General features: G+C 28.9%; 1 protein-coding gene and 1 non-coding gene across 2 annotated transcripts; one reads left to right on the top strand and one right to left on the bottom strand.

Moving 5' to 3' along the window:
* LOC107875710 (protein ETHYLENE INSENSITIVE 3) lies at positions 1-3252 on the top strand. The gene is made up of 2 exons (XM_016722524.2): positions 1-84; positions 992-3252. The coding sequence occupies exon 2, from the start codon at positions 1152-1154 to the stop codon at positions 2976-2978; it is 1827 nt and encodes a 608-aa protein (XP_016578010.2). The 5' UTR covers positions 1-84; positions 992-1151; the 3' UTR covers positions 2979-3252.
* Positions 3253-4891: 1639 nt separating this feature from the next.
* On the bottom strand, positions 4892-4963 carry TRNAC-GCA. The gene has a single exon. It is a non-coding gene; the product is annotated as a tRNA-Cys (tRNA).
* Between the last annotated feature and the right edge of the window lie 9011 nt (positions 4964-13974).

Genomic DNA, 13974 nt, shown 5'->3' with positions numbered 1-13974 from the left:
CCCCCATGCTTCCATCTCAGTTTAAACTGGTCAAATTATTCTCCTAAGCATAGAAAAGAGTTCAATAAACTTCAAAAATTACAGGTAGTCTTTTTCTTCATACAACGTACTCATGTTTTCTTTTCTTCTTTCTTATATTAATTAGTCATCTTTAATTGAGTTTTTTTGTGCTGTAAAGATTTGTGGTTTTGCTTCAAGATTGGTTCTTTATGTGTTTATGGCTCTTGATGAATTGTATGTTTGTTCTTTAATTGTTTATTAGTGATCTTTAATTGAGTTTTTCGTATAAAGATTTGTGATTTTGCTTCAAGATTGGATTTTTATGTGTTTATGATTCTTAATTAGTTGTATTTGCTTTCTTTTATTGTTTATTACTGATCTTTAATGGAGTTTTTTGTTGTAAAGATTTGTGATTTTGCTTCAAGATTAGATTTTTATGTGTTTATGATTCTTAGTTATTTGTACTTATGTGCTTTTATTGTTTATTAGTGATCTTTAATGGAGTTTTTTGTGTAAAGATTTGTGATTTTGCTTAAAGATTGGATTTTTATGTATTTTAGTTGTATTTATTTCTTTAATTGTTTATAAATGAACTGATGAATTTAATGTATGAACTTTAGCATCATTGTGTATTAACTCTTTTACTATCACAATTCACATACTTGGGTGAGTTACAAGATTTTTTTGTACCAAATAACCTACTTTCCTTTCAGTTTTTTTGTCTCTCTTTTTTTTCTCTTAATTGTATTTTCAGATTTCTGTTTGGGGGTTACATTAATGTTGATGTTCCAGATCTGGCTTTTTCTTTCATGTGCAAAACTTTATGTTTCTTTTAATGGCCTATGTCAAAAAGCCACCTTTTTTCCTCCCCTTTTAGCTTTTAGTTGAACTGCTTGTGTGTTGAGATATTCACATGTCAACAGTTTTGTATTATTCATTTCTTGAATTTTTTAAAGAGGTTTTCTTGTTTTCTCTTTAAATATATTTGCAGGATCACAGGTATCACGTAATTTAGTTGATTCCGATAGATGAATATTCAAGGGAGTACAAGATAATCTGTGAATTTGGGGTCTTAGCTGCTGATTCTGTTCAGATTTCTTGATATTTGGTACTTGGTCTACTTTATTTTTAAGAGATTTGTTCTTGTCAAGATGATGATGTTTGAGGAAATGGGGTTCTGTGGGGATCTTGATTTCTCTCCTGCTCCGCTTAAGGAAGTGGATGTGGCTGTTCCACACACTGAGCCAGAGCAAGTGGTGGATGATGATTATAGTGATGAGGATATTGATGTAGAGGAGTTAGAGAAGAGAGTGTGGAGGGACAAGATGAAGCTGAAAAGGCTGAAAGAAATGAATCAAGGTAAGGAAGATGTTGATTCTGCGAAACGAAGGCAGTCACAGGAGCAGGCAAGGAGGAAGAAGATGTCAAGGGCACAGGATGGGATCTTGAAGTATATGTTGAAGATGATGGAAGTATGTAAAGCTCAGGGCTTTGTTTATGGGATCATTCCTGAAAAAGGCAAGCCGGTCGGTGGGGCATCGGATAATCTTAGGGAATGGTGGAAGGATAAAGTTAGGTTTGATCGCAATGGTCCTGCAGCTATAGCCAAATACCAAGCTGAGCATGCCATTCCAGGCAAGAATGAGGTGTCAAATCCAGTTGGTCCTACCCCTCACACCTTGCAGGAGCTGCAGGATACCACCCTTGGTTCGTTATTGTCAGCTTTGATGCAGCACTGTGATCCTCCGCAGAGAAGATTTCCATTAGAGAAAGGTGTTTCACCCCCATGGTGGCCTACAGGACAGGAGGATTGGTGGCCACAATTGGGTTTGCAGAAGGACCAAGGTCCTCCACCTTATAAAAAACCTCATGATTTGAAGAAGGCGTGGAAGGTTGGTGTCCTCACAGCGGTAATCCAGCACATATCCCCTGATATTGCTAAAATCCGCAAACTTGTAAGGCAGTCAAAGTGCTTGCAGGATAAGATGACAGCCAAAGAAAGTGCTACTTGGCTTGCCATCATCCATCAGGAGGAAGCTTTGGCTCGAGAACTATACCCTGATTGCTGTCCACCTTTGTCGTCAGCTGGTTGTAGTGGAACTTTCACTGTGAACGACAGCAGCGAGTATGATGTTGAAGGTGCTCAAGATGTGTCTAACTTTGATGTTCAAGAGCAAAAACCGCACCATCTCAATTTGTTCAATGTCTGTGTTGAGAGATTCAACGAGAGGCTGCCTCTACAACAAGAGTCTCATTCAATCAAGGATGAAATGATCACCAGCTTAGATTTCACCCGGAAGAGGAAGCAATCCAATGAGCAGACTGTTTCGATGGATCAAAAGATCTATACATGTGAGTTTCTTCATTGCCCTTACAGTGAACTTCGCCATGGTTTTCATGACAGATCTGCCAGAGACAATCATCAATTAGCTTGCCCTTTTAGAAATACTTCTCAATTTGGAGTTTCAAACTTTCACGTGAATGAAGTCAAGCCAGTTGTCTTACCTCAACAATATGTCCCGTCAAATTCAGCTGCTCTGCCTGTTAATCCAAGTCCACCTCGCTTTGATCTATTTGGAGTAGGAGTTCCTGAAGATGGGCATAGGATGATTGACGACCTTTTGTCATTCTATGATAGTAATTTACAAGGAAACAAAAGCCAAAATCCAGGGAGTGTTGCACCAACCAAAGTTCAGCCTCATGTCAACCAGGACAATTACCTACGCAGCCAAGGGATGATGGAGGGGAATGTCTTCAAAGACGTTAATGTTTCCGCAAGTCATTCTATGCTCCCCCAAGGCAATCTTCTCGATCATTGCAAGACTCTAAATTCACCATCTAATGCAGGTTGTAGTGATAATTTGCATTTCATGTTTGGGCCTCCGTTCAACTTACAGACCACCAATTACACCGGAAGTCTGCAGTCTGGCATTGGATGTGATACAACACCGAAGCAAGATATTCCAATTTGGTACTAGCCAGGAGATTGTTCAAACGTATATAGTCAGTTGGGGATTCATAGATATAGTTCATGTTCCCGGAGATGAAGATCCCAATTTAATTAGTCTGCATTATCAGGTGGATTTTTAATCGCTTGAAAGATAGGCATGGTGTAACTGAGGTGGAAGTAGAGTTACCCTCAAATATCACTGTTGCTGCTTATAGAATGTGTAGATATCTGATAAATAAGTTTAAGACTATCTTGGTATCTATGTTACAATTTGGTTTATCTAAGCTTCAGTTATTTTGGTATCTGTGTTCAATTCTCTTTGTTTGTCTGCGCGTTGATGTTTGATCAAAACCTCGTTGCTTCTTTCAGTATGAACTGCTGAATTTACAGGCATGCGAATGTTTACTTTTTTCGGTACAGTTTCATGTTTGAAATGTCTGCCCTTTGGAATCAAGTAGCATAGTTGTTGATGTTGCCAAAGCTTTGTAGTGAAGTTTTCTTCTATGATCTTGAACTTCATAGTGAAGAGATTGCCCGATGTTTCTGTCTATTTGAATGTACTCAGTTATTGCTTTTATGAAATGAACTGTTTGATTTGCTATGCAATATCAACATTACTTTTTAGTTGAGTATATGGTTTGCTTTGTTCAAGTTTCTCCAGGCTTGTGGGTATACCTGTCTTGAGTTCATTTCAATGTGACTAAGCTGTCCAGCTCATATTTGAACAAACTCGAATTAACAGACACTCGTGTAGCCTAGTGGTCAATGAAATATGTGAAAATCACAGGCGACCAAAGTTGGAATCACAGACAAAAAACGCAGAGTGACTTCTTAGTATTAGCCTAAACCTTGGCCGATAGAGCTGCTCGATAGTGGGACAGTGGGAGATAGCAGGTGCTCGATAAAATAGTCGAGGTGCACGTAGGCCAAGAAATGAAAAAGTAACAAGACAGGGATCATGTGAATGGTTATTGCTTCATTTCCAACTATAGAAGCAACACAATGTATATGGCTTCTTCACATTCAATTTTCTTGTGATTGATTTTACTTTACTGAACTTTTTTTTTTCTTTTAATATTTATGTGTAATTCAAGTTATTAGTTTTACTTAAGATCTCCATCAACAATAATTGACTTTTAAAATCTTTGTTTAATTGTTTATCTCATTAAGATAGTTACAAGTCTTTGGGAAGCACAAATCTGAAATGTGAAGCAATCCTTATGAACCTTTAATGTACATGCATCTGATGAAAGAAAAAAAATTACTATTATAATGTCGAAGGCAAATGCAGTGTACATACAACTATGCATTGAGAAATGTCCCAAAAACATTAGACAACTTTTGTTGATATCCTATTTTATAATTAGGAAAAAAAATTGTTTTTAAATTAGTTTATTCTCTAGCAGTTTAATGTAACCAAAACAGTTGTTAACATAATGACCTGACAGAGAATTTTTTTAATCTTTTACGTGGTGAATAATGAGTGGTTAGCACCTTTTGATTAAATATTGAAAAAAATTCAATATTCACAAAATTGTTTGTTCTGACATTTTAAGATTAGCTGCTCAGTTATTTTGTTTACACAGAAGTTGTTCTGAGAAAAAAATATTTTTTTATTGTACAAGAATCTAATGAGAGGGAAAAAAAAGAAGGCAAAAGTAGAAATTAAATTGAAACAGCCATAAATCTATATACTTTTGTCTTGTATAGACTAACCAAATACTTTGTGCTGCTAAATACTTGGCAAATAAAAATGTGCACTAAGAAATTTGGAATAAAGTGGAAAAAAATAAATAAATAAATAAAAATTCATGATCATCTTAGCTCTGCGAGAGCTGGAGAAGCATCGACTCCCATATAATTCTTGCGAGAGCGAATTACGAGAGCCGGAGAAGCGTCTACGAGTAAAGCACTGAGAAGACAAATAATTTTTTTAGAAAAAGGGCCCAACCGGGTTCGAACCGGTGACCTCTTGATCTGCAGTCAAATGCTCTACCACTGAGCTATGGACCCAAGTATGTGCAGTAAATGAAATAAATTTATAATTAAACGTAATTCTCAATTTGTTTTTCTGCTCTATTATGAAATTTCACTATTGTAAAGTCTTTATAGGGACAATAATTGGGCACTTGTGATGACATCCAAAGTTATCAATAGATTTGTTTACTTGTCACCATCAAACACACATTCATATTTCTCCACTTTCTAACCTTTCCCATGTTATTTCACCTTTCTTTCCACGTTTTTCTTCTACTCTCCTTTTTGTTTTCCACTATCATACTCATAACTAGTACTACTAGTATCTTTTAATAAGGAAAAAAAGATTTACTATTACTCTTTCCGTTAGCTTTTATATATCACTTTTTGATATGACATATACATTAAAAATAATTATTAATATAACTATTTTATCTAATTTGTCTTGTTAATTGTTATATAGAGTAACATGTCTTGAAAATGGTTTAGAGAATAAATAAATAATGCCAAGAATAAAGTGGAAATTTTATTTATTTTTTAATATCAAAAGTAACAAATAAAAATAAAAAACCAATTAAGAAAAACGAACGCCGAAACTAGAAAGAAGTTAAGCCAAGGATTGACTGATAAAAGATTAGGCCAAAATGAGTCTTGTGTTCAACTATACTGTTTGGAAGAATTTATTTATGTCATATGTCCCACACACATCCCTTTCTCTCTCGGAAGAAGATAGTTCTTTTTAAAAATAATTTAGTAGATGTAAATTAAGATTTTCATGAAATTGAAAAAGCAAATGTAATTAAATCTAATAATTTTTGTGTGTATGTATCTTTTCAAGCCGATGAATCAAATAACTTTGTTTGAACCAGAAAAAATAAAAATTCACAATTTAAACTATAATATAAAATATCTAATAGAAAAGAGATATTTTTAAAAGCTCATCTTAAAGAACTACCTAAAAAAGAGTTGCCCATGTTGTAGTTATCTTGATATATATCTCATATTTTACTAATTATAGCTTAAGAACATTTAATTAGAATCTTTAAATGTCTACCATGTGATTGTTTAATAGTTAGGAGATTGTAGTGTAACCAATGAAAATGACTTACCAATTTTAAAAGATATTTTCCAAAGCTCATATAGTAAAAAATTATCTTTGGGAGCGCTGTCATCTTAATGGCCCTGCAACGTGCGATTCGGATTAGTCGGGGCTTCAGTGCGGACACCAGATATCAGATGAGAAATAGAAAAAAAAAATTATCTAATGAGAGTTGCAAACACTACTGTTATTTTGAAAAATACCTCAAATTTTACGAATTATAGTTTAAGAAGACTTAACTTAAATTTGTAATAATGATCTCAATATATGTAGACATGATTGTTTAAGAGTAAAAAGATTATAATTTAAATCATAATGTCATTTAAAAAGACGATCTCATGATATCTGATATCAATTGTATCTTCTTAATTTACTACTCCATATTTTTTACTATATATAATAAGTATCAACAGGTAGACACGTCTTCGACATACCTGCTTGTACTGCTTGCTTCAGCTATTTTAATCGTAATTTTACTATATTATCCCTAATTAATTACTATAAGTTATTTAAGTATTTAAAAATTTGTAATTACTATATATAATATTTTACTATGATAAGTGTCAATAAGAAGGCACGTCTTCAATATGTCTGTTTGTGCTACTTGCTTCAGCTGTTTCAATTGTAATTTTACTATATTACCCCTAATTAATTACTATAAGTTATTTAAGTATTTAAAAATTTGTAATTACTATATATAATAAGTGTCAATAAGCAAGTACGTCTTCGACATACCTGTTTGTGCTGCTTGCTTCAGCTGCTTCAATTATAATTTTACTACATTACCCCTAATTAATTACTATAAGTTATTTAAGCATTTAAAAATTTGTAATTACTATATATAATAAGTGTCAATAAGCAGGCACGTCTTCGACATGTCTGCTTGTGTTGCTTGCTTCAGCTGCTTCAATAGTAATTTTACTATATTACCCCTAATTAATTACTATAAGTTATTTAAGTATTTAAAAATTTATAATATTAAATAAAAATATAAAATAATCGGCATGCCTACTTCAACTGCTTCAATCGTAATTTGATTATATTACCCCAAATTAATTACTATGGGTTATTTAAGTATTAAAAAATTATAACATTTAATAAAAAATATAAAACTGGCAAAAAATAATAAATTAACTTTTGATTTTTTAAATTAACTTGATGTCTTATATGATGCCTATTTATGTTTTTTTCACAAGTATTTTTTAAAGTAATTTTGTTATATCACTTCTAATTAGTTATTATAAGTCATTTAAGACACGAGTTCTTCGCTGCCTCAATCGTGATTTTATTATATTACCCCTAATTAATTATTATGATCGCATTAAAAAGTTAATAATATTTCATAAAATAGACACAAAACGATATGTCAACATAAAACATTTGATTGACTATCGAAATTATATTACTACCACATAAGTTAACTTTTGAAATTATATCAGTGTCACTTAAATTGAAATAGAAGAAATAATATTATAAATCACAACCCCTTTTTCTGACACCCCACCCCTACTGCCTATTCTGACACCCCCACCCACACGCCTACCAACCCCTTTTTCAAAAAATGATTTAATTTTTTCTAATTTATTTTTTAAAAAGAGATTCTAAAATGTATTTTTACGCTTTAGCTAAACAGTAAAATGTTTTTTTTGAAAAATATTTTTTCATTCACCAACCAAATATTAAAAAATATTTTCCAAAAAATATTTTTCATCCACCAACCAAACATAAGAAAACAAGCAAAAAATCAATTTATTTTTCATAAAAATATTTTTCATCGAAAACATTTTCCTTCGTACCAAACACACCCACCACCAAGGATCTAAGTCAAATTTTCTTAGCTAATTAACCAATTCACAATAAATCACTAGACATAAATGCACCTCCACACATTTGGTCAAATGTAACCATATTGCAAAGTACAAATATCCAAAGAACTAAGGATAAGACACTCTAAGCTAATTGCCAACTCATATATTCAACAAAACAAAACAAAGAAAAAAAAAACAAATTAACACATTCCTTTCCCCATCATATCATTGTATTCTCCCTTGAAATTCATTGTATTCTCCCTTGAAAAAGAAAACTCATTGACCCATAGGGCTTCCCTACAAAAAATTCCCACCTAAAATACACATACAAAAACACACAAATGATATAGAAAACACACATCATTCTGACAGAAACAAGGGAAGGGTCTTTACCAACTTTCAAATATTCTATTTTAGAAAAACGGTAAACGTCTTAGGCAAAAGGTTGTTTTACTAAGTAAGATAAGGCAAGAAGCAAGGGCGCAACAGCTGCACGAAAGCCCTTGCTTCGTAGCGCATCCCGTGGGCGGTCTTCAAAGGCTATCATTCGTGGGACGAGACGCTAACCTACGCCCGTACATTCCAACTTGCCTCCTTGGGACTTAGCTCTGAAGATGAATTCCCGATTAGTCGATTACCTTGCCCGATTAGGAGAACAGTCAGAGATAGAAAAAAGATGTCGACACCGTATCCTATAACTAGCCTTTGTCTTGAATATAAATATACATAGTTAAGAATGTTTTATTCTAAACCTCCTAAAAAATACATCAATTTTTACATTAAATCAAGCAATTTTATCACTAAAAATTATCAAACTAAATTGAGAAAACATACATTACTTAATTATAATTAAGTAAATGGATGATGGATTAATTGTCATTTTCCATTCATACCCCGCTTTAAGGCACACCTACACTTTAAAGCTCTAACCCCACTTCCACCCAACATGAAAACCCAATATCACATTTGCAATATTAACTCTAGGAGAAACATTAATAATAAGAATAACTTACATAAATTCCTGAATGTTCAAGTGTTATAAATTTTATCCCAACAATTTATTAAATTACATCATATTTCAGATTTTTGAATTTGTGATGCATATGTTATAACGTGATACATATAATTAGTGATACATTTAAAACAGAAAAGTTTTTTATTTTAGAAAGTAACGGGTTGAATTATTACGGGAGTAAAATTAAGCACAAATAATGGAAATGATAAAGTATGTTAAATTCATTTTTATGACTTTTTCTTGAAATTTATTTTTATGACTTTTTCTTGATGATAATATCTTATTTTTGAATTTTCTTATGATTGAAGTTACTTTTATATTTCATAGTTTCTAGAACAATAGTTCACTACACTGTTCTAAAGCTGGCTACATTTACTTAAAATTTAAAAGCAAGCAAATAAATGTTAGAAGATTCATATTTTCTTATAAACTAATTGCGTAGGATTTTGGCGGTAATTAAGATTTCATTTTTTATGTTAGTTGTTACTATTTCTATTTTATGAGTATTTTCTTATTGGTTAAACCGAAAATTGAACCGTTAAAGACCAAAAACTGATAAACCGAATCCGATAAGAAAATATCTTATTGATTGGTTATTGGTTTTACATATTTAAAAAATAAAAACCGATAAACCAAATCAATAACACATAAAATCGAACCGAATCGACCGAAGTGCACCCCTAGAAAACATTAATTAGGAAGAGTTTCCATTATTTTACCCTTACTTATATGATATAATCTCCTCTCATTAATATTTACTAGTATACCTATCCGCATGACGCGCGGATGAAATGTTTAATATCGAATGCCTCTTTCGAGTGGTAAATCATATTACCTTAAATATTCGACAATGATCTTATAAAAAAAAATCAACTAGTTATATCTCAATTATGAAATATATATATAGAAAGAAAAAAAAATCTCCCCACCCCCCTCCCTTTCATCCCTCCCCCACCTCTAATCAAATCTATACGAAAAACAATCATATAATTGCAAAAACAACTTTTATGGTTTATATTTTTTTAAAGAATATTGTTCACAATTTAAAGATATAGATTCTTAATTACCTCCTCCCCTCTCTCTTCCCCCACCTCTATCAAATCTTATATGAGTAAAAATAATAGGTAATTGTAAAAAGCTTTTATATTTCATGTTTTACTTTATTATATTGTTTATTCATTTGTCCCCATCTCTTCTATTTAAGATTTACAAATAGTTTTTATTATATTTGTTAATTTTTTAAATATTCATTTTACATTTGTGATGTTTATATACATCAGATCTTCGAAAACTTTAGATTCTTTAGTTACAATTCTGATAAAGATACATGTAATGTTAGTTGTAAATAATAAAAAATTAATTAATAAATCAAATCTAGTATAAACAACATATCTTGGTAATTATTTTGAAAAATCTTATATGCATGATCTACAGCCTCTTTGTCCATGATAGAAATTCTATATAACAAAAAATAAAATAAATTATTACAAATAATAATAAAATAATCTAAAATCAAACTTTAAATAATATATAAATTGTGTATAGATCTATTAATATAAGCATATTGCCAACCACGAATGTGGTATAAGCAATAACTGAATTTGATTGAATAATCAAAGAATAAATTCAAAAGAATTTAAAGAATGAAATGAGAAGTTTGATTGAAAATTTAGTTTATATAGAAAGAGTCAATTCAAATTTAACTTTATCTAGTATAAAGGTTGTTTTCAATTCAAAAGTTAAAAGAATCCTAACTTCCATTTGAAAATCGAAATTCAAAAATTTAAGACCAATTCAACAAACTAATTTCCAGCAATCGTATCTTTATCTAAAGACTACTACTTTAAAAAAGTTATATCTCTAAAAATAATATTTATCCTTTTATAGTTTCAATTTAAAAATATACAAAAATGTTATAAAAAAAATACAAACTAAATATTTTTTAGCAAACTTTATCTTAATCCTTAAACTAATTAAAATAAGGGATAACTACATAACTTAGCAAACATAGACTCCTAATTACCTTATTTAGCCTAAGTTTCAATTTATTACAATTCATAGTGCCTCTTGTATTTGTATTTGTAAAATTATTTATTTCATTTGTTAGTAATTGTATTTGTATCAAGTGATATTTGTTTATTTACAAATATAATGATAAATTTGATATACAAATACAAAACGGTACATTTATATCAAATGATATATTACATATTTATATATTTTAAAATCATGAAAATACAATTAATGCATTTACTTATTTGTATACAAATACAAATGATAAATTGTACATGGTCATGGCTAAATACAATATGCAATCAACTTACAAATACAAAATACTTTTTAAACAATAAAAAAAATATTGACGAAAATAGAATACAAATACACGTATAATCCAAATATAATCTAAATGTACAAACCCAATAAAACCATAATATAAATATAATTCAATATAATATGCAATCAATTATAAAATACAAAACAGTTCTTTAAATCAAGTGTGAATTATATAAAATATAAATGATGGTGCAAACTAACAAATATAAATACAAATATAAGTGTGAAATACAAAATACAAATGTTAACTATAAAATATAAATACAAGCGCAAATTTTAAAATACAAATACAAATACAGTTGTATCAATGAATACAAAAATATAAATGACGGTGTGACTACAAATACGATAAATAATTGTGGTATTTACGTTATCATCCATGACTTGTGCTCGACAAGTCATATTTTTTAAAAATATAAAAATATAAAATAGAATAAAAAAACGATAAAGAAAATAAATACAAAAAAGAAAATAAAAAAAAATCAAACAAGAAAGGAAAAGAAGAAAGAGAAATGAAAGTTAGAGTTTAAAGGGGAAAAAAATAGGAAAAAATAGGGAAAAAAAATGGGGAAAACATGAAAAAGAAAAATATATATATAAAAAATAATGGTAGTGTTTTTTGCGAGACTAAATATGTAATGTATTTATGTTTTTTATGAATACAGACCACTGAATAAAAGTGAATACAACAGTTGAAAATCAAATACAATGGCTATAAATGGTAAGTATGTAAAATGTGGCTATGAAGGAGGGTTTTATAGCAAAGTGCCGTTATTTTTTAAAGATACCCTTAAAATAAACTTTATATTTTTGTATATGCAATTTAAAACTATAAAAAAAATGTAGAATACTCTCAAAAGAAGTCATACCTCAAAATATGTAGAATTGATTTATTTTGAAATCTTAATCTTTAAATTTAAATTTAAATAAATAGTATAATAATTTTAAATAAATTTATAGTTAGTTACTTCTAATTATTTTACTTTTAAATATGTAGATTCTCATGTATATACTATTAAATTATTATTACAATGCACTGTTATTTATTTATTGATTGTTATGATTGTGAAATAGTTATAGTTTGTCTAAGACTCTTCAATTGTGGTTATGAAATAGTTAGATTATGAAATAGTTAGAGTTTATGTACTGATATTATGACTTCTATTGTTTATTTATTTATTATTATTATTATTAAATGAAATAGTTAGCATTTATTTGTTACTTTTTAACTATGTGTTCCTAACTTTAAGATAATGAATTTTTTTAATGCTTCTACAGTTTTAATATTTTCAAATACAAATATTTAATATTCATTAATTAAATTTTTTTATTACAATACTATCAAGCTTTGTCCTAAAAATTGTCACATTTGTTTTCAAATTAAAAGCAATACAACGTGTGCATTACTACTACTATTATTTATTATTATTTATTGCTTATTATTATTATATTATTAGTATTATTATTAAAATAAACTTTCTCTCTCTATGTCTCTATCTCTATATATAATATTTTAATCATAAAAGAGATAAGTTTGAAATAGTAATAGTCTATTAGAACTCTTCAATTATGAGTTCTAGTTATTAAGATAATATATTTAAAATTCAAATATTTAATATTTAAATTTAAATTTTTTATTACAATATTTTTAACTTTGTCTGAAAATATTTTTTTATTTTGTCCTAAAAACTGTCACGTGGCTATTTTAATATGTTGCCACTTGACATCTTGTCTTGTTTTAGTTTTGTTTTTATATATAAACTAGATAATGCAGGGCCCGTTTACGAGCCCAATATTATAATTTTAAATATATTTACAGCTATTTAATTAATTTTTCATAAAAAATGATCATTAATATTTTTGAATAAAGACAATAGAAAATATAAGTAGAAATCACATTATATGATAAAGTATAACTTTTATTTTTATAGAATCAGATAATAACTTACAACTTATTTAAGGTTTCATAATTAACATTAAAATATCATATATTCTAATGTTTATTTTAATATCAAGTCAAACACATTCTATTAGATTGAACAACTAATTGTAATGTTTTTCTTTTTCTACTTTTTAAAAAAATTATACAAGAGAATAGATAAAAATTAAAAATATTAGTTTATTAATATTTTATATAGAATCATATGAAGCAATAAAGGATAGCAGTTCATACATAAATTGATTGTTCATTTTATGGGTGTTTAACAAACGGAAATAAGGACCTACCGGATGAACGTTTTAATGAATCTTAATATTAAAGGATTGTTTTTATGTCTTGTCTTATATACGTTAAAAATAAGAGATTGATTTAATATAGTAAGTAAGAAATTTCTTTTTAAGTGATTTGTCTACCCGATGAGGAAATTTACTACCTTAAACAAAGAGAATTAATAAAAATTAACATGATATATATTATTTGAATTGAGACATAAAATGTATTAAGTATACAATAATATAGTTACATTTTTTTCTAGATATTTTTATTCGAATAAAAAAAAAAAAATTCACATCCTAAAAAAGAATTGAAATTTAGATAATATCTCATTAAAATAGATTAATTATTAATATACAAAATATATTTTTTGAAAAAATATGCTTGAAAAATGTGGAATCCACCTTAAATATCACATCATTAGGGAACACTTGACATTTGGGAAAGATGTTTGGCTATTTTGTCATTTTTGAAATTTATAATCAACTTTTAAGACTATATAATAGAAACAAATATTTCAAATTATTTATGAAATGATAATTTTACCCTTGGTCGTCCTCAAACTCACATTTCTATATA

Source organism: Capsicum annuum, chromosome 6, assembly GCF_002878395.1.
Source record: "Capsicum annuum cultivar UCD-10X-F1 chromosome 6, UCD10Xv1.1, whole genome shotgun sequence".
NCBI classification, from domain to species: domain Eukaryota; kingdom Viridiplantae; phylum Streptophyta; class Magnoliopsida; order Solanales; family Solanaceae; genus Capsicum; species Capsicum annuum.
The sequence above is the reverse complement of the archived record's forward strand: the minus strand, read 5'-3'. Positions and strand labels throughout refer to the sequence as shown.

Coding starts and splice junctions, on each gene's coding strand:
- LOC107875710 (XM_016722524.2), top strand. CDS start 1,152: ATGATGATGTTTGAGGAAATGGGGTTCTGTGGGGATCTTGATTTCTCT.